General features: G+C 45.1%; 1 protein-coding gene across 7 annotated transcripts in view; it reads left to right on the plus strand.

The window, feature by feature from the left end:
• The window catches only part of EFCAB6 (EF-hand calcium binding domain 6), a 220,497-nt gene that overhangs the window by 20,557 nt on the left and 175,100 nt on the right, over positions 1 to 24,840 (plus strand). For 2 of the 7 annotated variants that reach the window (XM_032346007.1, XM_032346008.1), the window contains exons 5-7: positions 5,382 to 5,593; positions 15,009 to 15,097; positions 21,424 to 21,490. In XM_032346007.1, the coding sequence (XP_032201898.1) occupies positions 5,382 to 5,593; positions 15,009 to 15,097; positions 21,424 to 21,490 (368 nt within the window). Of the gene's footprint in view, positions 1 to 5,381; positions 5,594 to 15,008; positions 15,098 to 21,423; positions 21,491 to 24,840 lie in introns of those variants that run through there. The other 5 variants (XM_032346009.1, XM_032346014.1, XM_032346010.1 and 2 more) reach the window with 4 other exon arrangements.

Consider the following 24,840-nt stretch of genomic DNA (forward strand, 5'->3'; position numbering starts at 1 on the left):
TTTTCTCCTATCACGTACAGTCTGTCGTTAAGCAGATCAGACGAGCTTTTCACTTCTGATACTGTATTTTTAATTTCTAGCCTTGCCGTGGGCTTTCAAAAACAGTTTGCTTTTCTCTGCTGAAATCCCCCCTACACGCTGCGTGTTGTCAAGTTTTCCTGTAATCTCTTGAATGTGTTTACCGTTCCTGCCTTAAATACCTGATCATTTCTCCATCTGTTCTCTCTCCCGATCTTCTGTTTTCTGCTGTTGATTAGGTCACCTTTTCTCATTTCATTTGTCTTATAATTTTAAAAAAGACTGAACAGCAGATATTAGTGTGAAGCCCAGTGGAAAGAGAAGTGACTGGTCAGGCCAGGAAAGGGAGCGCCTCTTCTCTCTGGCTTCCTGTGAGCTGGCCGGGCGCAGGCTTGTTTCGGACCGAGCTGTGTCCAGACGTGGTTGCGGTTGCCCCTGGTTTCCAAGACTTCTCTTCAGCAGGTCTTGACATCTGAGCCCGGCTGAGATTTCAGGACTTTCTACTTCTTTACAGCCCCCCTGCTGGTTTTGGAGGATTTCTGGGGGGTTCTCTTTGTCCTCCAGAGGCCTGTCTTTGCCCTGCTGCCCTACCCCGAGGCTGCAGTGGGCCGCTGAGATGCGCTCCGGGAACGCCCGGGGTCCTTAGAGGGCCTCGGCTCCATCCTCCCCTCCGCCCATCCTTAGCCTTTGGTGAACAGCTTACACTCCCGTATGGGCCTGCCCTCCTGGGGCCACATCACGCATCTCTGTGCCTCACCCCCAGCTCTGGTATGCCCCTTGGACCCCCACCGGAAGGCCCGAGAGGGCGGCCACCGACTCGCTCTGTGATTGAGGCCCCGGCCTGCGAACCCATCACACCTGTTCACCTGTGGTCACCAAGCAGCATGTTCTTTTTCCCTCCCCCCAGTCCGGAATGGATGTGCTTTACTTCCTCTGACTCCGCGAGGATAAAAGCGTCCTGGGTCCTTCCTCTCCGAGGAACGCCTTGTCCTCTCTGGAATTTAGGTTCTTTGCGCCCCTCAGTTCTCTCCGTGGGTTTGAAAACTATATAGTTTAGCTCATCCGACTTGTTCTCATCCTGAGGATGAGAGTGACAGTCTGTTGTGACTTTGTATATTCTAAACGGATGTAGACAATTTTGTTAAATTGCCCTCCAGGAAGATTTTATCAGTTTCTACTCCCACCAGCGGGTTATGCAAGTTCGGTTACTGCTTTCATTTTAAAAAATCTGGGAAGGTGCATTAGGCACGTGAAAGAACAAGTTTTTCCCTCAAATGTCACCGAGTGTCAAACAATATTTCTGATACATTTAAAGTAGAGTTAGTGATTGCAAAGATGGGGCTTCTTGGAAGGCAACTAAAAGTACACCTGAGGAGTCTGAAAACAGATTTCCGGGTGGACTTGACAGGAGCGCCCAGCTCCTCACCCACAACCCTGGGAGCAGGAGGAGCAGCTCTGGGCTGGGTCAGCAGAGGGAGAAATCTTGTTCCCCAGCCCATGTGGAATCAGGCGGCTCCTCCCTATGGATCAGCAGCTTCTGAGAGCCCAGCGACAGTCAGAAATGGAGAGGGGAGCATGGCAGGACCCCTGGGAGTCTTGTGGGGGATGTCAGACTCTCCTCTCCCCGAGCTGTGTGCTTAGTCCTCTCCCCCGCATCGGCCCTCTCCCCCGTGAGCTGCTGCTTCCACATCCCTACGAACCATGGGTAACCAAAATGAGAGCCCCGTTCGGACTTGCCTCCTGAGCTCGAGGTTAGATCTCCAGTGGCCTAGCAGACCGCCCTGCTTGGATGCGCCATCTGCTGGACATATCGGACATGGGCCCGCCAACCCGATCCCTTGATTCCTGGTCTCCGTCTCAGTAAATGGCACCATCATCTACGTAGTGTTTCCGCCCAGCCCCCAGTTAGCCTTGGTTTCCTCCTGCCTCGCTCCGCTGAGCCAGCCAGTCAGCAAAACCTCGTCTGCTCTGGGTCTAGACCGCCTAATCTGTCTGCTCCCCAACACCTCGCACCCAGGGCTACCCCCTGATTTAGGCCACAGTCAAGTCTTCTTGGACCCTTGGAATTGCCTCCTCTCTGGGCCTCTGTTCTCATTTCTTGCGCCTCTAGAATCTACTCTCTATTTAGCAGCTCGAGTGATTTGTGAACACAGTATATGTTAGAGGCGATCACTGCCGTGCTTCAACTCTCCAGAGCCTTCTGTTGCACGTGGAAACAACCCCGGTCCGTGTGCAAGCGTGGAAGCGTCACCTGTCCCGATCTCAGCAGTTTCTGCCCTCCATCTCACGCGACACACATGTGCTCTGTCCACCCTGGCATTTTGCTGTTCTGGGTACATCAAGCTCATTCCAGCTCAGGGACCCTTTACCTGTTGCTGTGTCCCCTCCAGCTTCCCGTCTGGCTGGCTCATTTTATCATTTTGGTTCAGCTCATCAAGCACCTCGAGAGGACTTCCCTGACTTCACCTAAAACAGCTCCCGCCTCTCTCTACCCCGTTCTTTCTTACTGTCCTATAATAGCTACCTCTACCTTTCTTCATTTATTTGTCATCTGCCTCTTGTCTATCCTCTGCCCTGCAGATTCTAAGCTTTGTAACGGCGGATCTCACCTGTCTGGTTCACTCTAGACCTTCAGCACCTAGAGCAGTGGCTGAAATAAGATGGAAGCTCAGTAAATATTTTTTGAATGAATGAATTCTGCGTTCTTAAAAGTCAGTGTTTCATGGGGCTCCCTTCTTTTCCAGTGTGGCATGTGTCCCCCATGGCTTCCACGTGGCTGGTTTCCACACCTACCCCTCCAGCGCCCCCCATTTCTGATCTCCAGATGTATACATTCACCTTCCAAATGGACAGCCCTACTTAGAGATCACAGCCTGAATTCATTAACTTTCCCACAAACTTGTTTCTTTCTCGTTCCTGCTATTAATTGCTGTATCTGAACTCCTCCACACACAGAGGCTTGGAATCGTGTGCTTTGCTCCCAGATCTGCAGTGTGAGCAGGTCACAGGGACAGGTTGTATGTGTTCTAGGTGGTTCCATGGGGGAGGTGCGAAGGCGGCAGGTAACGACCCGTGGGGCTGGAGTCATCAGAAGGCTGGCGCCCTCTGTGGGGCTGGAACTTCATCTAGGGTGTTGGCCAGACACTTACCTGTGGCCTCTCTGCATGACTTCTTGACTTCCTCAAGGCATGGAGATCTCTTAAGATCTTAAGATCTCTTAAGTATCTCTTAAGGATGAGGCACAAGCTGTGGCACCTTTTGTGACCTCATCTTGGAAATCACATAGGATCATTCTGCCCTAGCTACAGGCCCATCCAGATTCAAGGGGAAGGAATATTGCCCCACGTTTAGATGGGAGGAGTGTTAGGCTGGCATTGTAGGAAAAGTCCGTGTTTGGGATCTTGTGGCAGTCATCTTGGAAAATGCCATCTGCTGTGGCCTGCAGCCTTCCCTTTCTAAGCAAAGGGTGTCACCACCCACCCAGCCGCTCACACCACATACAGCAGGTTTATCTTCTTCCACTACCTCACCCTGCATGTGAGGAATGGAGGTTCTCTGGACTCTACCTGGTCTATTTCAACTTCTGTTTTATTCACCCCTACGTTACCCTCCATGCCCACCACAGTAGTGTAGACATCCATTAAGACACACTTGAGCGGGCTGCAGTTCACGTCGCCTTACCGTCACTGCCCTTCCCTTTCTGTCCCTCCTACATGTGATATCAGAGTGCAGTTTAAGAGTGAAGATTCGGGGGCGCCTGGGTGGCTCAGTGGGTTAAAGCTTCTGCCTTTGGCTCGGGTCATGATCCCGGGGTCCTGGGATTGAGCCCCGCGTCGGGCTCTCTGCTCCACGGGGAGCCTGCTTCCCTTCCTCTTTCTCTGCCTGCCTCCCTGCCTACTTGTGAGCTCTTTCCCTGTCAAATGCATAAATAAAATCTTAAAAAAAAAAAAAGAATGAAAATTAGGTGATGTCATTCTCTTGATAGAAGTCCTACCTTGATGTCCCATGGCCAGAGTGCAAAGCTAGACAGGAGCACCAGGGATATGGCTCCTGCTGACTTTTGCCGTCTCATCGCCAAAGCTGATGCCTCCTCTGCATCTCCCTTCCCCGCTTTGCCTCGACGGACTGTCTTCCCCAGCACGCCCACTTCCAACCCCTCTTATTCTCGGGAATACCCAAGTTCTAGTTGAAGTAGCACTTCTTCCTTCCAGGCAGCTTTTCCTGAGACCTTCAGTCTGTCACCCCAGACCAGCCACTGTCTTTTCTCTAGTGTGTTGTGGTCATATACGCCCCTCCCCGGGGATGCAGTGGGCCTTGTGAGCGAAAGGCATCCCCGGCACCTGGGGGAGCTCAGTGAGCATCAGGGAAGACAAACACTGGTGACAGCTTATGCCTGAAAGGTCCAATACCTCGGTAAGAAATTCTCATTTGAAAGGAAGTAATTGCAATCATCCTTCCCTAGCTCCTGCTTGTGAATGAGTTTATAAAAGATGAAACTGTTGAAGACATTTAATACACATCCAGAATTTACTACGTAAGACAGAGCTACTAAATAAACTGTGGTCGCCAAGCCTTTGCAATCTCATAAATAGAAGAGATTTACCAAACTACCTGTATTTTTAGCCTCCTCTTTCTCTGGTAGGTTATAAAATATCAAAAGGGAGTAATCACATATCCCTGCCTATGAAACTGGTCCTTACCGTGAGTTGATTTGTAGTTACTGTGTTTCCTTGTTTCTATGGCTCTTTTGTCTTAGACAGAGGGGAGGGAGGCCGAGGTGTATCAGCTTTCCTCTGGTGACATGGGGACCCCGGGACCTACAGCACCGTGGCCCCACTCAGCTGCTTTTCCTCCCAGGAGGTGCAGAACTTCTGGAAGCTTATTTGGTGCCTTTTAACATTCTCCCGTTATCTGTCAGGGGCTAGCCATTCTCATCTCTTCCTTGTCTTAGAAAGGGAAATGATCTAGATTAAGAATTACATGTCTTCCCCTCAGAAATTGGCAAGGGGATGGAAAGTGAATATGGTATTTTAAAGATTTATTTGAAATGATATTGTTCATAACTGAATTTTATTCTAAAATCCATGTTCCTTGCTCGTCATGACACATGTCCTGTGTAGGGAGGATTATCTTTGCTCTATTTTTCCTTTTTACCATCATTACTCTCATTTTACATGGACCAGATTTCAGAGGTAAAAAATGACTGCAGACTTGCCATCGCAAGTCATGCAATGCTTAGACGCGTCAAGCGAAGTACCGTAGAAGAGTGTTTTGGAAGTTTGTTGGATTCTAGTCCGCAGCGAAGTGATTTTTGGGATCTTTGCCTTAAGCACGTCTAACAAACATCTCTATCTCTCTCATAGCCACAGCTATTGCAAATCCAATACTGTCCTTCTTAGATGTTAAACGGATTTTGTTTCAAAAAATCACCGATAAAGGAGATGAGTTGAAAAAAGCCTTTGAGCTGCTCGACACCAGTCACAACATGACGGTGTCAAAGAATGAACTGAGAAGAATTATCACAACCTTCCTGATGCCTCTCACGAGAGAGCAGTTTCAGGATGTCCTGGCTCAGGTACAGTATGCACAGCGACTTAGAATAATAACCCAGCTATGGAGGCGCCTGGGGGGCTCAGTCAGTTAAGCATCTGACTCTTGATTTCAGCTCAGGTCATGATCTCAGGATCCTGGGATAGAGCCCCCCCGGGGGGGGGCATGCTCAGCAGGGAGCCTTCTTGAGATTGTCTCTCTCTCTGCCCCACCCCTGCTCTTCCTCCCACTAAAAAAAAAAACCAGCTATGGACAAGTTGGAGTTAGTTACTGGAGTGTGAAATCCGTTCTGGCTTTCCCCCTCGGCAGTTCCAAGTGAGCAGATAAAGTTTTATTTATTTTTCACAATTCAGTGAAATTCTGGAAGATGTGGGATGATCAGCATAAGTGTGGGTCCTGTTTTGTGTGGAGTACTGGTATGGCTGCTTGCTTTCGTTTTTAAGGCTTCCATATAAAAGTAGTTGGTCGGCTTCTATTTTGGAACTTAGTATTTTGGCATTTGTAGCCAGTGGTTATTGAGCACCTACTGTATGCTGGACCCAATGCAGAGTATACGGACGTGGGCCTGACCCTGAGGGCGTCCTGGTCCAGTGAGACATGTTTGGAAGTGTTGGTAAGCGGGGCGTTAGCCGATGGGGAGCTATCTAAAAATGGGGTGGTGGTCCAGGAAGGCTTTGGGGGACGAAGGGATGTATTTAGTTGAGTTTTGACCGAGGGGTGAGTATTAGCCGGATGAAGGAAGAATGGAAGGGCATTGAAGGCATTGAATAGTGCAAGTGACACTTGAATGCCTGCATCAGCGCGGCGTGTTTGTTCAGGGAACTGGGTAGTTTGTACCTAAAGCGAGGGGATATGTGTCAGGTGGTTAGAGGGGCCAGTCTTGAAAAGGCCGATCTCAAAGAGTTTGGCCTCTGTCCTAGAAGCTGTAGGGGGCACACACTTGTACACACACACACACATCACACACACGCATGCACTCAGACACAGAAATCAGCATATTTTTACTCATTCATTGCTTCTTAATCCGTCTGGCATTTCATAGTATTTAAAAGTCTGTTTCCTTCTAGAATTTGGTGACTGCCTCAACCCAACCCAGGGTCCTTACTTTTATAACACAGCCATTACGTGTCAGGAAAACGAACAGCCCAGGGAATTTCAGGTATTCCTGAATTCCGGTCAACCTCAGAGACTGGCGCACTCCTTCCTTTCACTGATTTAAGAAAGAAATATTTGTAGACCTCTTTGTTGTTTTTTCTTGAGCATACCATGGTGCTGGTTCAAGGATTTCTCTTCCTTTAATTTGCTTTTTTACTGAATTTGAGATTTGTAGCCATTATTTTTATATATTTATTTTATTTCATCCTCCCTGAGACATTTTGATATTGTCCTTAGGCCCCTGAGGCTCTGTTCATTTTTTCAATCTTTTCTTTCTGTTTTTCAGATTGGATAATATCTATTGATCTGTCTTCAATTTCATTGATTCCTTCTTTGCGTCTCTGTTCTGCCATTAAGCTCATTCAGTGAATATTTAATATTAGATGTAGTGTTTTTCAGTTCTAGAATTCCCATTTGGTTCTATTTTATAATTTCCATTCATCTGCTCACATTTCCTGTTTTTTCTTCAATTTTGAGCATATTTCTTTTTAACTCATTAAGAACTGTTAAAATAGCTGCTTTAAAGTCCTTGAATGATAATTCTAATATCTGGGTTGTCTCAGGGTTGGGTTGCGTTGATTTTTTATTTTTCCTCTTAACAGGCAAGAGTCACATTTTTCTGGTTCCTCATATTCGAGTATATTTGGATTATATCCCAGACCAGTGCTGTCTAATGGAAATATAACACGAGGGGCACCTGGTACTGGCACAGTCAGCAGAGCGTGTGACACTTGATCTCGGGGCTGTGAGTTTGAGCCCCATGTTGGGTGTCAAGATTACTTAAAATCTAAAAAGAAAAGAAGTGTAGTGTGACTCACATTTATAACTTAAAATTTTCCAGTAGCCACATGAAAAAAATTAAAAAGAATTAATTTGAATAATATTTTTATTTAAGCAATATAGCCAAACTATTACCCAATTTCAGTGTGTCACCACTATTAAAAATTGACAATAAGTTATCTTGTGTTCTTTTCTGTGTACTAAGTCTTCAAAACCAGATGCATACTTTATAGTCGACTTTGGCTCACAGTGGAAATACTTGATGTCTATTTAGATTTCATAAAATATGTATAATTAAAATGCTAGATTGACATACTGAGTCATTCCAAACATACTTAAAACTTTTCCAATCGCTGAATTTATTTAAAAATGTAAATTAATTAACAACAACCAAAGAAAAATCCAGCTCATTATTTGCCCTAGCCACACTTTAAGGGCTTGACAACCACATGTGGCTGTGGCAGCATGTTAGACGGTACAGGGCTAAACGTTACGAATTCAGTACTGCGGAGACTAGATTCTGTTACATTCCTCTGAAGACTGTTGACGCTTCTGCTTCAGCACTAATTAACCTGCAAACCCTGCCTCACCTGTGGTGAGCAGTTGCTAGCATCTCATTGGCTCTTTTGTCTCTAGGTGGGTCTTTTTTTAGTCTAACCTGTATACACCTGCTTTGGGCATCTGCTGGAAACTTGGACAGAATTTATACCCAGAAAGTGGGTCTCCTTCTCTGTCTCTCTGATTGGAGATTTCACTCACATCCTTAGGGACTATGCTTGCTTTGGGTTCTGCGTACCAGTTCTTCAGGCCAGAGAGACGATAGGTTTTCTTTTGGGATTTTAGCCGCTCTGTGCTGGTGAGTGACTGGCTTCCTCTCAGGCTCAAAGCCATGAAGAACAGGAAACTCCCTCCATACTCGTCTCTTCTTCTGTGTTTTGAATTTCTCCAAAGTCTTTCTGTTTTTGTTCACTTTCCAGGGCCTTTAGATAGTTATTATTATTTTGTATTTACCAGAATTTAGAGTTGTTTTCTGTAGAAGTGGTCTGTTATGAGCTGTCTCTACCACAGCTTCTTCTGCTGATCATTTTTAAAAAGCAACCACAAAGTTACGGAGAAGTTGGAAGTTTGTTGGGAAGAACAAATTTTTTCCCTGAAACATTTGGGAGTAAAGTGGCTCCATTACACCAAATATCTCAGTGTATGTGTCCCTCAGACAAGGATCGCGTTCTACATGACTACAGCCTGACCATTAAAACATGGATGTTAATATGAACTCACTGCTACCATCTCAGCCCTGGGACCCAACCTGGTTTTGCCAGTCGTTCCATGCATGTCTTGTAATGATCCAGGTCAGAACATGAACTCCAAGTGCCCTTCAGTCTAGAGCAGTTCCCAGCCTTTCCTTAGCTTTCCTGACCTTACCACTCTGAAGATTGCAGAGGGTAGCATGTCCCTTGCTTGAGTTTATCTGATGGTTTCTGATGTTTATCGGATGATTGGGTCCAGGATTGCATCTTGGGTGGGAGGATCACAGAAATGCTGTATTCTTCTCATGGCAACACTTTGGGTTGCACACAATCGTAGTTTGTCCCATGAAAGCTCATGTTGGCTTTGGCCATTTGATTAAGGTGGGATCTGTCAAGCTTTCTCCCGGTAAGGCACTGTTTACCCACTTTGCAATTAATAAGCATCTTGTGGAGAAAATTTGCAACTATGTAAATATTCCATTCCTTACCAGGCTTTTAATATTCATTTGTTATTTTTATGTTTTCAGGGACTCAAGATTACCTATTTGATTAAGTGGTTATGCTCCGTTGTGTTAATTATGTATTTTGATTTTTAAATTGTCTCTAATGTGGCCAGTAGGAGCCCCTTCAAGCTGGTTTATGTGTACTTTTGACATGCCCCCCTCATTCTTGGAGCACTTCCTTGCTTTCTGATATAAGATATTCCAAACTCATCTGTTCTTTCCCTGCTTTGGTCCTGAAACCAGCCATTTCTCCAGAAAGCTCTGGTTCCTTTCAATGGAAAGATATTCAGAGTCCAGAATCTGCAGTCAAATGCTCTACCACTGAGCTATACCCCCCAGAGTCCAGAATCTGGGCACTGGGGCTGCCCATTGCCATTGGGATGGCACTCCAAGCCTCTCTCATTGGGCAGAGTTCCAGGGGATACGTCCCCACCCCAATATAAATGTACATTTGTGTCTACATTTCTCTATCAGCTTCTCCATGTATTGAAAACTGTGAGTTCACACCAGTACTGCCAGTTCTAATCCTGTACTTCAAGGTTCTTTCCAATTTTCTTGCTTTTCATATTTGTAATTATCTATTCAGACAATGAGAAACTTGGCTTCTATTATTCTTAATATATTTACTTATTTGATCTGTCTCCCTGGTATGTGATCATCTTCCGTCCCCAGCGCTCTACCCGGCCATGTGGTTGCTGTCTTCACCCGACTTTGGTCCATCCCACTCTGGACTCCCATGCCTCCCCCCAGCATGGCGGACTCTGTTTTCCTTTGTCGTGTCAGACTTTAGGATCTGTTAGGGGACAGGAAAGAAGGGAAGAGGAAATAAAGGGGAAGAGCTTTTCTCCTTTTTCAAAAAGGTTTCCCATTTCTTCACTTTAAAAATTTCACAAATAATACATATTAATGATTTCACATGTCACTTTTTTTACTGTAGCTATATTTTTATTAGAAATTTTGTTAAGATATAATTTTACATAATAAAATTCATTTCAAAATTTATAAGTTATTGGTTTTTATACATTCTGGGTTGGGAAACCATCTCTAGTTCCAGAACATTTTCATCACCCCCAAAAAGAAATCCCACACTTGTTAATAGTCACTCCCCATTTCCTGTGCCCCTAGTCCCTGATAACCATGAATAGACTTTCTGCCACAATAGATCTGCCTCTTCTTGACATTTCATATAATGGAATACTACAATACATAGTCTTTTGGGTCTGGCTTCTCTCACTTAGCATTGTGTGTTCAAAGTTCATCTATGTTGTAGCATAAATCAGTGCTTCCTTCCTTTTCATGGCTGAATCACATTCCGTTACATGCCTAGACCAACTTTGGTGTTTTTATCAACACCTTTGGTGTTGATGGACCTCTGGGTTGTTTCTCCTTTTTGACTTTTGTGAATAATGTTGCTATGAAAATTCATGTACAAGTTTTTGTGTGGACAGGGGTTTTCATTTCTCTAAGGTACATACCTAGGAGTGGAAATTGTTGTGTCCTATGGTAGGTAATATTCTCCCTGAGTTTTTATTTAAATTCCAAATGGTTAACATACAGCGTAGTTTTAGTCCCGGGTGTGCAATTTAGTGATTCAGCACTGACACACAACACCCGCTGCTCATCACAAGTGCTCCCTTTAATCCCCATCACCTGTTTCCCCCATCCCCATCCCCCACCCACCTGCCCTCTAGTAGCCATCAGTTTGTTCTTTAGAGTTAAGAGTTGGTTTCTTGGTTTGTCTCTCCCCACCCCGCCTCCATTGCTTCTTTGTTTTGTTCCTTAAATTCCACATAGGAGTGAAATCATATGGTGTTTGTCTTTCTCTGATTGACTTATTTCACTTAGAGTAATACTTTCTAGCTCCATCCATGTTGGTACAAAGGGCAAGATTTCATTCTTTTTTTTGATGGCTGAGTACTAGTACATCGTGTGTGTGTGTGTGTGTGTGTGTGTGTGTATACATACCACATCTTTATCCATTTGTCAACCCCTGGATACTTAATTTCCATAATTTGACAGGTAATGCTGCTATAAACATCAGAGCACATTTATCCCTTAAAATAAGTATTTTTGTATCCCTTGGGTAAATACCTAGTCGCAATTTCTGGGTCATGAGATAGTTCTATTTTTAGCTTTTTGGGGAACCTCCTCACTGTTTTTCCACAGTGGCTGCACCAGTTTGGATTCCCACCAACAGTGCACAAAGGTTCCCGCTTTCTCCACATCTTCGCCAACACCTGTTGTTTCTTGTGTTGATTTTAGCCGTTCTGACAGGTGTGAGGTGATACCTCAGTGTGGTTTTGATTTGCATGTCCCTGATGATGAGTGCAACTGGTAATGTTCTCTTGCTTTTAAAGAACATTTGTCCTTGCAAACATTGCATCAGTGTCCTCATAAGCTTGATTTAACTGATACTTTATTTATACCAAATGGAGAGTTAAGATATTTTTCCTGCTAATGTCTCCCTATATTCATGATCTAATGTTAATTTAAAATTTTGACAATCTTCCCAAGCTAATCAACTATGCAGGAAGAGGAAAAGTACAGAAAATGTGAAATGTGTATCCGTTTTTAAAAGCTACATCTGTTTTTAAAAGAAGTCACTGAGAACTGTAGAGCCTCAAAGACTTTAAAAAACAGGTCCTAGTAGTCTGAAATAATAAGCGTGAATTTTCTAGAACCTGGAGCTCCTGTGACCTCTGAGTAAACCAAGGAGGCTGGAATGTGGTGTATTTTCAGGAGGCTGAGTTCACAGGAATGAACGGCAGGGTTTCTCTTTCCAGTAGCTGGAGTTCACAGTGTCTGTGTGTGACTTCTAGATCTTTTACCAACAAATTCCTTTCCAATAGTGTACGTAAGCCTAATTGGAAACCTATAAAACTGGTAAAACACTTCATGGGAATTTCACACTTTAAATTAGAAAAGAACTTTCCAATTATAGTGAATTCACTTTAGCTTTAATTTTATTTTAAGAACCATGTCAAAAATGCTTGAATGTCAGAGTGTTTTGATGATTGATCAGGGCGCAAATGATGTGGCATCGCTTGTAATCCACCCCGTACCTTAGTTTCCATTCATGGTAACGTGAATTTTTAAAAAAATGTGGCTTCAGTCTCTGAATGTTAATAAAAATTTTATAAAAGGAGCTGAATTGGCAAAGAGATTCCAGAGAAGAAAAGCAGAGTTCTGTTCTGGTCCCCGTGGTTGTGCTGGGCTGGGGAAAGAGATGTCTTTGAAGACACTTGTCAACACGATGGATGCGGATTTAAACACTGGCCGCCTCCACCCCGGTCTCAGAATTTGCTTTTAGTGATTTCTCTTTGGACAGTTATGATATTTTTTAAGATTTTTATTTATTTATTTGACAGATTACAAGTAGGCAGAGAGGCAGGCAGAAAGAGAGAGGAAGCAGGCTCCCTGCTGAGCAGAGAGCCCGACACAGGGCTCAGTCCCAGGACCCCAAGATCATGACCCGAGCAGAAGGCAGAGGCTTAACCCACTGAGCCACCCAGGTGCCCCAAAGATTATGATTCTTAAAAACAGCTTTGCCAGAATCACAAGTATTGAAGACACGAATTCTTAGCAGAGCCTCTCCTTTTAGACTAGATTCTTGGGTTATTTAGGGGCTTAGCTTTGGAGACTGGACTTTGCAAAAATGTATCTGCCTCATTAGAATTTTCGTTAAACGATAAGTAATGATGTGAAATGTGACAACATGGTCAATAAGTTGATGGGCTCTCTCTCTCTCTCTCTCTCTCTCTCTTTGGAGGCAGAGTGGTTAGTATAGGGGGAGGGAGGTGTGCTCTGGAGGCATTTGATGGGAATGGCACGCAGGGAGGTCACACCTCTGCTCCATGAAAGGTGGCAGTGACCTCACCCTCAGGATCTGGTTTTGGGGCCAGATGAGTTAACGGGTGGAAAAATACCAGCAGTAGTGCTTGTGGCCATCTCCTGAGTATGGGGTCATACTCAGAATACTCAGAATGTGCGTTTCTTCCCCTCCTTGTGAAGTCTTACTACCAAAACGATGAGGGCCTCTGGTCTCGGAGCAGCACATGTACCCTGTTCTTGCCCTTCTGCTGTAAGGCTAGGGAAACTGGGAGGTGCCTACCCAAAATTACATCTACTACAAAACACCCTATCCGAAATGGAAATCATGGATGTTCTTTCCAGGACGCGGTTCGTGAAAGCCCACCCTGTGAGCCGCTGTCTCTCTAGTCCCATTTCCCAGTTATATGTATTTTAAATAGTAAAAAGAAGCTTGTCCTTTGGGGAAGACTGAGATAACCATGCCCTGCATTGAGGCTGGAATTGTAAGGGCTAAGTGAACATTGCACTTGATTGTATGGACATGGGAGCCATTCAGCAGTGTGGGAAATGGTACTTTGCGTATTTGCATATGAAGCTTAATAAAATATATCTGTATTGATTCTGTATTTTAACTTTAGTTTCATAACCCTTTTGGGGGGAAATAATTCTTTTCACTTTTTAAAAATTCTGACTTTTTATTTAGAAGTAATTTCAGGGGAGCCTGGGTGGCCCAGTTGGTTAAGCGTCCTACTCTTGGCTTCGGCTCAGGTCCTGATCTCAGAATCATGAGATCAAGCCCCATGACAGGTTCCACTCCAGGGTGGAGTCTGCTTGAGATTCTCTTTCTCTCTCCCTCTGCCCCTCCTGCTCATGCTCTCTCTAAAACAAGTAAAGGAATCTAAAAAAAAAAAAAAAAAAAAAAAAGAGGTAATTTCAAACCTCCAGAAAATTTAAAAGAATAAGGATAGTATAATTAGTACCCATATGGTACAAACAATACCCGTATATACTTAACCCAGATTTGCTCGTTATGAACATTCAACCTCATTTTACTTCTGTGTTCTTATCTACGTGTGGTATGTGCGGAAATTGCAAACAGTTGACAAGATATGTACAGTGTATACATAATTTTTTTTCTGAACTACTTGAGAGGAAATTGTTTATATTATGGTTAGTCACTTCTATGTACTTAACTGCATATTCCCTAAGCATAAGAACTATTCTCTTGCATAATCACAGTACAGTTATCAACATTAGTAAATTAAATAGTGCAATAGTTCTTTTATTTTACCTATGGTCTGTATGGACCCAGTGGACCCTGTAATGTCCTTTATAGAATTTTTCAATTTGAAAATGGCTTTTTTCTACAGAAAGTTCATATGACATTCAGAGGATAAAATTGTGTTGTGGCGTCAGCCTCTTGGGGAAAAATACATTCTAATATATGTGACTATATTTCAGGGGCACTTGGGTGGCTCAGTCAGTGGAGCGTGGCTGCCTTTGGCTCAGGTCATGATCCGGGGGTCCTGGGATCAGGCCCCACGTCAGGCTCCTGCTCATCTCCTCCAGGGTTCTGCTTCTCCCTCTCTCCCTGCCCCTCCATTGGTTTTCTCTCCTTTTCTCTCAAATAAATAAAGAAATAATCTTAAAAAAAGAATATATTTCTACTCATTAACTTTTTTTTAATTGAACTAGATTTCAGATAATTTTATAGACAACTGGTTGACTTTTAATTGAGCACAGACTGGCATTTTGGCATTTAGGCTGCTTGAAGCTGGTTTACTAGTGACGCGTGTCAGCTCAGACACCTGGGTGAAGCAGTTGTGTTTCCTAGAAGGCCCATCCCACTAACAGTATCCTACCTTCCATCACGAAAGCTCCCGTGCTGTCTGCTGCTGGGATCTGAACCCTCTAACTGGCCATCTGTCTTCTTGTTTGAATGTAGGTCCCCCTCACCAGCTCTGGTGCCATCCCGTATCTTGAATTCCTGTCCCGGTTTGGTGACATGGACCTAAATATAAATGTTATAAAGAAGTAAGTGCTTTTTCTTTTCTCATATGAAAATGTGAAATTTGGAATGATGAGAGAGGACATAAGGTCAGGACAGCTAATCATGTCAGCAGATATATATGGAAGAGGCATTGGTAGAATCGTCCATATAGAATTTAATGTAGTTAATCCTCAGTCAAAAGGTTGTTTAAAGAAGACTTTTAACCTCTATTTCAGATAAAAGAAAGAATATTGTATTGAAAACCAGATTAACATATTTTATATGCAGTGTATTTTGGATTTGGAAATAATAAATAATGACAAGTAAATAATAAATAAATAAATAAATAAATAAATAAATAAATAAATTTTAATTTTAAAGAAAATATTAAGATGCAAAATTTAAATTTATTCATTTTTATTTCCCATTTTTAGTGGCTTTCATTAGAAAGTGATCATGTTTTAGCAGCTAGAAAGGAAATGCTTTTTAAAAGCTTTATTTATTTATTTATTTTAGAGACAGCGAGTGCACACATGAATGGGAGGGGTAGAGGGAGGGGGGACTCTCAAGCAGAGTCCACACCGAGCAGGGGGCCTGACGTGGGGCTCCATCTGAGGACCCTGAGATCACGACCTGAGCTAAAACCAGGAGTAGGGCACTCAGCTGACTGCGCCACCCAGGCACCCCAGAGATGACTTTTTTTTTAATAGTTTTTTTTTTTTTAAGATTATATTTATTTATTTGACAGACAGAGATCACAAGTAGGCAGAGAGGCAGGCAGAGAGAGAGAGGGAGGGGGAAGCAGGCTCCCTGCTGAGCAGAGAGCCCAATGCGGGGCTGGATCCCAGGACCCTGGGACCATGACCCGAGCCTAAGGCAGAGGCTTTAATCCACTGAGCCACCCAGGCGCCCCCAGAAATGACATATTTTTTAAAGAGACTTTTGTTTGAGCTCCTTTGTTATGCCATAACTGTAAGGTATGCATGGGGCTCATTTGGTTTATAAGCTGAAAATGGAGAGTGTTAGAGTATGAGCTGTCACGGCTCTCTCACCGGAAAGGTCTCTGATTCTAGTGTCTGATTTAGGAAAGACCATATTAGTGAAAAGTTATTCACTTAGATTATTGGACTCTAAATGAATAACCTCATTTTCTCAGGAATTGTGCAAACAGTTTTAAGAGTTAAATTAGACCCTGAGAAACTAGCAGATTTGGGGACGAGAGCTCTCATGACTGAGTCTGTTGCGGTCCTGGTGTAGGTGTGAGAAGTCGTGCAGCCAGGGGGGAGGGGCAACGGGGACTCGTTCAGCGGATTGAAGTTTCAGTTTCATAAGATGAGAAAGTTTTGGAGGAGAGGTGTTGTACAACAGTGTGAATATACGTAACACTACTGAACTGCACACTTAACGACGATTAAATGGTGAATTTTATGTTACCTGGGTAGGTTTTGTTTTTTAACCACAATTAAAAAAAAAAAAAAGGATCAATGAATCAGTACGGCAGCTCCAGCGAGAATGACAAAGTACATGTCCTCCTTGGTCCAGTGGTCAGGGACTTCTCTGTGCTCCGATTAGTTAATGACCCAGAAGTGGTCGGCTGAGATAATCTCCAGGTTTATTTGAAAGAATGACTAGTTGTTTTATAAACTGTATATTTGCACTCTTAACCTAAAATAATCCCCATTTGTGATAAGCTTTGCGGTGGACAGTAGCCTAATTTGAATATTCTTTGTTGAAAAAGCTAAACAATTAGAAAAACTGAAAGCAGGAGTAGTCTTGTCTGTGTGTGTGTGTGTATGTGTGTGTTTTCGGTACCTTAATTGTGTAACATTAGTCTAATAGTTAATTTGAGATGCAAAGGATCACAAGTTACTTCCTTAACTATAAGAGGCTAAATATTTTAACTAAATTTGAAAGATTCAGCTCATAACTGACTTAGATCACAGGGCTGAATTTTCTTTACTGCCGGAGACGATGCATTGTAGTGAGCGGACACTGCTCCTCCGGGTGATACAGTAGGCTCTGTGCACAAACAGCTCTGCCACTGGAAACAACTAAAATAACCGATAAAAGGTAAAATGTATACATACATTTTCCTTCACCAGTGAGCTGGCAAGAAAGTAGGTACTCCCCTAGAGATAGAATCAGGAGAAGGGAGCATTCTATCCAGCCAGCTTTTGCCTTGAAAGTATTAGCTAAATCCTGTGAATTTGTGTTTCAGTTTGGCTGGCTGTTTGGAGTAAAGGGGACAGGGGACAAAATCTAGAGGCCTGGGGGCACCTGGGTGGCTCAGTAGGTTAAATCCTCTGCTTTTGGCTCAGGTCACCATCCCCGGGTCCTGGGATCGAGTCCTGCATCGGGCTCTCTGCTCAGCAGGGAGCCTGCTTCCTCCTCTCTCTCTCTGCCTGCCTCTCTGCCTACTTGTGATCTCTGTCTGTCAAATAAATAAATAAAATCTTAAAAAAAAATATCTAGAGGCCTGCCCCAGGTGGGGGGAACTAATAGAAGACTAGTATATATAAAACTGTGACACCTAAACCCTCATGTGAGGATAGGTTACAAATATAAATCTGCCTCCCTAAATGGCACAAGGAAACCTACGTATTGTCACCTATTTTCATGCTGGTGTTGGGTGACTAGCGGGCAAAATTGTAATTGTAAGTCAGTATTTACCCAGGTCTGCCCGAAACAGTGCTACCTGTATGGCCTGAAAAGTCTTGGGATAGGAGTTTGCTTAAAACTGGTGCAGGGGGGCGCCTGGGTGGCTCAGTGGGTTAAAGCCTCTGCCTTCAGCTCAGGTCATGATCCTGCAGTCCTGGGATCAAGTCCCACGTCGGGCTCTCTGCTCAGCGGGGAGACTGCTTCCCCTTCTCTCTCTCTGCCTGCCTCTCTGTCTACTTGTGATCTCTGTCTGTCAAATAAATAAATAAAATCTTTAAAAAAACAAAACAAACTGGTGCAGGGCTGGGTATGACCTGTACAGGACTGTGTTTGCGACCCAGCCCTCACAGAAGGACTGTGTTTGCGACCCAGCCCTCACAGAATTTCCACAGACAAGTGCCAAGTAGTATCAGGCCACACACATGAATCACTGAAAACATATGAGGAGACAAAGAATGAGGCCTGCAAACCAGTAGAGCTCCAGAGGGCCTGTATCCAGTACAGATATCCAAATACATGAATCCTACAGCCATCAGATCTAGAATCTGAAACCGTGGTAGTGTGCTCAGAGAAAGGTAAGCACGGATGCCTTGTATAAACACGAAATAAGAGGCAAAAAGAAAAAAAAAAGATTCAAAGAAGTACAGAACAGAACTTCTGGTAGCGAAAGATACGATCATTGTGGCGATGAAATCCAGTGGCCGGGTGGAGAAAGTGGATGAAGTGCAGCTGAAAGGAGCATTAGTGGAGTGGAAAGTAGGTCCGAAGCTGTGATCCGGAAAGCCACACAGGAGGACAGAGAGATCGAATATGGAGGACGGGTCTCAGAGACATGGAGGGGACAGAAGGAGGTTTCTTACGGGGTTTCCAGGTATTTAGGGAAAAGGAAAGGGAGGAACCAATATTTGAAGGGATCTTAAGCCAGACGGATGGACAGAAACCCCCGTGTAGACATGTCACAGAGAGACTGCAAATCTTTGGCGTCGACCTCGGCATCACAGAGAGCAGTAAAGGCAGTGAGGGGACACGCTGGGTTCGCTTAGGACTGACCCTTGGGCCAAGGCTGATGTTCCAGGTGTGAGAGCAGGGGACGGTCTCTCCCACACACTGGGAACGGTATTTGCCAGCCTAGAGTTGGTAAGACTGAGATCTCTTCCTGTGGGAACGCCGGGAACCTTTCCCTCTTCTCGCCATAGTACAGGCTCAAGCACTGATGTCAGGCTGTGGGGACAAGGAGAGACTTGTGGCACCTTTGCCTGCCATGTTCAAGGTCGCCTTTCAGCCAGATCCTCTCTTTCTTCATCCTGCAAAGCGTGCCTCTTACTTGTGTCTGTGCGTGTGATACTTTCGGTGGAAGGAAAACGCTTCGGGATGGACAGTAAGACTCGATGCGGGCAACAAGAGGGCAGAGATGTGGGGTTAGATCCAAACACGCCCGCTGACCTCGGGAAGCACTAAGGACTAGGAATAATGACGACTTCGGGAATTTAAAGATAGGATAGAATTAAAATACATGATAGTAGCAATATATATGCTGAGAGGAGGGACCAGAATGGAATGTTCTAGAGTCGTCACTTTGACCAGAAGGAAGATTGAAATTTTTGATTAACTTTAGACTTTGAAAAATATGCAAGTTAGGGGCATCTGGGTGGCTCAGTCGTTAAGTGGCTGCCTTTGGCTCAAGTCATGATCCTGGGGTCCTGGGATCGAGCCCCACATCGGGCTCCCTGCTCAGTGGGGAGCCTGCTTCTCCCTCTCCTGCTCCCTGTGCTTGTGTTCCCTCTCTTGCTATTTCTCTCTATCAAATAAATAAAACCTTAAAAAAATAGAAAAATACACAGGTTATAATTTCTAGAGCAGCTGTCATAAGATTAAAAATGGAATGACTGATTCCCAACTTACAGAGGCAGACAAAAGGAGTTATAAAAACGGTATTGACGGAAAGGAAGGCAAGAAGCCGCAGAATAGGCAGAATAAATAAAAATCCCAAGTATATCGGTAATTGTAATAAAGATTCCACCTAAAAGGCACAGACTGTGTCATTAGATAAGAGAGAGTAAAATCCACGAAGAGAAGAAACTACACATAAGTTTATAGAATCTACGAGTTTATAGACAGGTTGAAGTGGAAGGGCTCAAAGACCTACCATTCCAAAGAATACTCATCTCAAGAAGCTGTTGTGGCTGAGTCACTACCCGATGATGACCCGATGATGGGCTGTGTCTCCTGAAGGACACGCTGAGATGGAGTCAGGGGAGACAGTGGTGAAGGGAAGGGCCCCGCGCGCTTGGGCAGAGTGTTTTCCTGGGGCTGCGGAGGGACGGGAGGGTGAGATTGGGAGTGAGGCCACCAGGCTCTGGACCCAAGCTGCTGTCTCTTCAGCTGATGGCAGCTACACAGGCCTTTTCCGATTTCTGTTCTTTAAATCTTATTGCTAAAAAGTGTTATGTGTCTAGTCAATACATAATTAAAACAAAAATTACTGCATTTAGAACAGCGTCATAAGGCTGGATTCCTGGTGAGTTTCCACCTTGGACTTGGACACTTAACCCTCTGAGCCTCAGTTTCCTCCTATGTAAAACGTAGTTCATTTCTGCTTAAAATGCCCCGATGGCTTCCCGTTGCCCCTGTAGAAAGATTCCTTATCATGGTCACAGTACCAAGGAATGGTGTCCACTCCATCTCTGAACTCTCCCCCACCCCTGCCCTGCTGGGCGGGCTCTGGTCTCCCGGGCCGATTGACAGCAGCAAGGCTGGCATGTGCTGAGCTCCTGCCCCTGTGTACTCCCTTTGCTTTGTCCAGAGAGCTTTTCCTTCCACTGAGTCGCTCCTGGCTCCTCACCTGGTGGGTCTTTCCTGGCTCTTTCCAAAGAGGGGTTCGGAAGCAGTTTACAGATGTATGGATAACCCCAAATAAAAAATAGTTAATTAAAGCAGATGGCCCCAGGGGCACCTGAGTGGCTCTGTTGGTTGAACGTCGGACTCTTGATTTTGGCTCCGGTCATGATCTCTTGGTCGTGAGATCGAGCCCCATGTAGGGCACCGTGCTCAGTGCAGAGTCAGCTTGAGAGATCTTCTCTCCCTCTGCCCCTCCCCCTGCTCGTGTTCTCACTCTCTCTCTCTCTCTTTCTCATAAATAAATAAAATCTAAAAAAAAGTAGGCAGAGCCAAGGGGATGGTGCGTGCCTCCACCATCAAGTCCTTTATGGAGTGGCTTAGCTTGCTCCCTCCCCAGTGGACTGGGAACCCCTCAGAGGTCAGAGCAAAGTGCAGCAGCAGGGGGGCTGAAGGTGGGGCCATGACCCGCACCTCCAGTTTGCCACCCGTGACCTTTGTCTCCCTGTCTCCTTGTCTGCAATGATGGCCCTTGACCCACACAGTTGTTGTGACGATGAACCCAGACGGGGCTCGCCGGGGCTTGCCATAGGAAATGCTCATCAAGTGTCAGCTGTAATTACTCCATTCCCACGGTACCCTGGGAGAAGGGATAAATGTCATTGTATTTCATTTTATGGATGTGGAAACAGAGGCATGGAGAAGCTAAGGGCTTGGCCCAAGCCCCCTCTGCCAGCGAACAGCGGTGCCTAAGAAATACCTTGCATTAGAAAATACATAATTTAGAAAGCCTTATCATTTTGATCTCTGCATGTCCTACGTAAGCATTTATTTAGTTAAAACGTAATAATGCAAACTTTCTCTCTTTCTTTTTAAGAGGAGGTGAGAATGAAGTGAGTTGCAGTCGGACAGTAAAAGAACTTGAGACCCAAATAGGAGAAAAGGTAATGGAGATCTTTTCAAATTCCGCACCCCCCACCCCCGCGTCCAGAGTCATTGTTAGCAGAGGTAGATGAAGCAGAATGAGCCACATCTTGTCGTCTGTGCCCTCGCGTCAAAGCTGGCTGACGAGTAGATCCTGTAACAAGCCCGTGTGAAAGCTTGTATGCAGACGACTTGCGCTGCCTCGCCTGGCGTCTCTTTGGGTGAATGACACCAACAGAAGTCCTGGAATATTAATCGCTTTTGTATTAACTTTAGATCCCTAGTGGTAGGCCTGCCCTTTCTGCTTTTGTCTAAGGCTGAAGCAAAGGCTCTCTTTAGAAGGAGAAAACTTCTGCATTTTAGCAGTAAGTGCCAGTCGAGAGCGGCATGCTAGAAAATAACCGGGAAAACTCAGAGCGATGTATATTTAAGTAGTGAGTAATTTAGCCACAGAAGCTACTACATGTGTTTGGAAGAAGAGCCCATAGTCTTGTCCCTCTTTGCTGATTATGGTTAGACATCATCGCCCACAGCCAGGGAGCGGGGAGATGCTGCGGCTTTCGGGGGGTTGGAATCAGACCCCTTTTAAAAATGCATTTGAGCCTGTCAGTTACACAGGCAGCCTGAGAATCATGATTCAATTTACTCGATTCAATATGTTGGTTTGAAATGTGACAAATTTTCTTTCCTTTTTGAACTCCTCCGAGATTTTCATACATTTCAAAATAAAAAATAGCCAGGAATCCACAAAATGTTTGTCTGAATTTCCCTGGCTGATGCCATTAACACCAGAAAATTCATCTTCATGTGATACTTTTTTAAGCATTATATATTCCTAAAAATCTGGTTTCACTATATGTTAGTAAGGACCCTGATGTAATTATTTGCTGCTTCTATTGTGGTTCATGGGTTAAGCTGTAGGAAATATGTAATGGGATTGATATTATTTATGGTTCATCTTTAATTTGTTTCTCCCTAAACTGTGTTAATCATGAAATACTCCTGGGAAATTCAGCCATTTATGACAATCATCGTATCAACATAAATACCCTCATGGGTCAATAATGGATCGTTTCAGTGAGTGTGGTGTGTATGGACCTGGGCTGGGATGGGAAATTACTGACAAGAAGGCTTCCATGAGGGAATCTACAAGGGAGCTCCACCACTAGTCATCCCTTCTTCTGACTCCTCTTTTATTCCAGAACCCCCCTCTTCTCCGTGGGGGTAGCCCTCAAACCGGTTAAGAGTTGAGTTGTCAGCGGGCTTACACGGTGCAGGTTTCAAGCAGCTTCTGGAGAAAAAGCTGAAGAGGGGTGATTGAGGAAGTGCTAGACCCCAGGGCGGCTGGGGTGGGGGGCGCGGGGGCATGTTCTGTGCCAGGCTTTCTAGTCAGCGTCAACTGCAACCCCAGTTCTACCCGAGACCCCGACTCTGGCCGGGCAGGTGGTGTAGGACAAGACTGACCTTGGGACTGTTAAAAAAACAAAACTCAGCTGAGTAAATCTGAAGATCTAATTGGCTTTATTAAGCGATTCGCGAATTGAGCAGTGCCCCGTGAAGCAAAGTCGGGGGGCAGTGCGAGGAGATGTACAAAGGGACGGGATTTTACAAGGAGGGGGGCCAGGCCAGAAGGGTTAGCAAAAGGAAAGAAAGGATTGTTTCAGGCCAGGTCACCTTCCCTTGGTGGGGGGAGCAGGGGAGGACAAGGGGTCTCATTAGGTAGATTACCTCATCTTCCTTTGGGAGTGGTGTGGGGGGAGGGGGAGTAGAGAGGGCGCACGTGACGAGATTACCTCATCGGAGCTGACCAGCTAATTCCAGATTGATTGGCTTCAAGTTCCAGTCCTGGAGAAGCCGAGACTTAAGTCTTGGTTTGCCATGCCGCAGGCAAGTGACTCTACAGAGAGTCTGTAGCTTTTCTTTTCAACGGGATGGGGTCAGATCTGGGTTGCCATCTTGGAGCTCTGCCCTTTACCAGCCTGGCAGACTTGACAAGTCCTTATCACTAGGTTTCTTCATCCATTAGTGGGAATAATAACACCCACCTGGAAGTATAACCGAACTCAAGGGGTTCGCTGCTTGTAGTCCATCAGACTGAACACAACCTTTGTTGAAAGCAAAGAACTTGGTATTAACCTGTTCCAAGTAAGGAGACCGTGTGTGCACGCTATACACGGTCTCCCTGAGGGGTTCCAACAGGAAGCTTTTAGTCCATGTATCGAGGGCAAGGGCAGGGAGCACACTAGGCACTTCTGGCTCAATTGCGCATGCCTAGTGTGTCAACATGCTAGTGCCTTTACATAGGATGGTCCCCCCCCCAAAATGGCGGAAAACACTGCCCATGGGAGGGGCTCCTAGTATTAATAATGAGCTAAAGGTGACCAGGACCACTTGGGGGCATCTGCGTAGGTCCTCAGCTTCCAGTCCAGCTCAAAGAGGCTCACATAAGGGGGTGTCAGGCAAGACACATCTGGCAAGGGGCTGTTGGGTGAGACACCTAGTTGAGCATCTCCTCGATGGAACTGTTGGTTCTGTAAACAAAGCCCATCCCTTCCCTGCTTCTGTCCCTTCCCTTCCTCCCTGATGTTGATAGCTTTTAACCCTCTTAGTAACTTCCTGTTGCATCCTGGTTAACAGAAGTGCTGTTGTGTGGCTTAACACTACGCATTGTAAAACACCTGGAACAGCTGGGAAGTGCCAGCTCTCACTAGAACGATTATTACTGCAGCTCCCTTCGAATGACAGGTAGGGACACCAGTGAATCATTCCTTCCCATCTACTCCCCAAACAAGCAGAACAAACCAGATACCCTCACTTGTTTGCTGAGTGTAGGAGCGTATTTCCAGCTGAGACGCTCGTCCTGCAAACACTGCCCACACGAGCACTGGAGACGGGGACGCGTACCTGGGAGCTGTTAAAGGAAGGCTCTCTTTAGACATATGTTGTCATTGCCGGCTGATCTATACGATCTGGGAATGGAAGAACGCTCATTATTTCGTTTTAAATATAAGTCCACATGTCTTGCTAGAGCCAAGAATGCATGCAAATGTCTCTGAATTTTGGGAGCCAGACTTTGCTAAATGTATGTGTCGTCTAGCCTTCCTAAACCAACAAATAATGAGCAGTTGGCACCCCAGACCTACCAAACCCCAGTGCTCGTGCTTCCTGATCGTTCTCCACTGCAGAGAGCTCGGTCCGATGGCTGGTTCCTTGGCCTTTCCCTTCCTCTCACACACTTAGACCCTCCTGTGTAGGTTCACATCCCCCCTCATTACCCAGTTGCATCCTTGGGCTCTCTGAAGCCTCGTTCTCTCTGTCTGTCATGGGCTGGGGACCAGCCTGGATGGTCTCCAGGTCCCGGCTCTCCCAA

Source organism: Mustela erminea, chromosome 6 (assembly GCF_009829155.1).
Source record: "Mustela erminea isolate mMusErm1 chromosome 6, mMusErm1.Pri, whole genome shotgun sequence".
Lineage (NCBI taxonomy): Eukaryota > Metazoa > Chordata > Mammalia > Carnivora > Mustelidae > Mustela > Mustela erminea.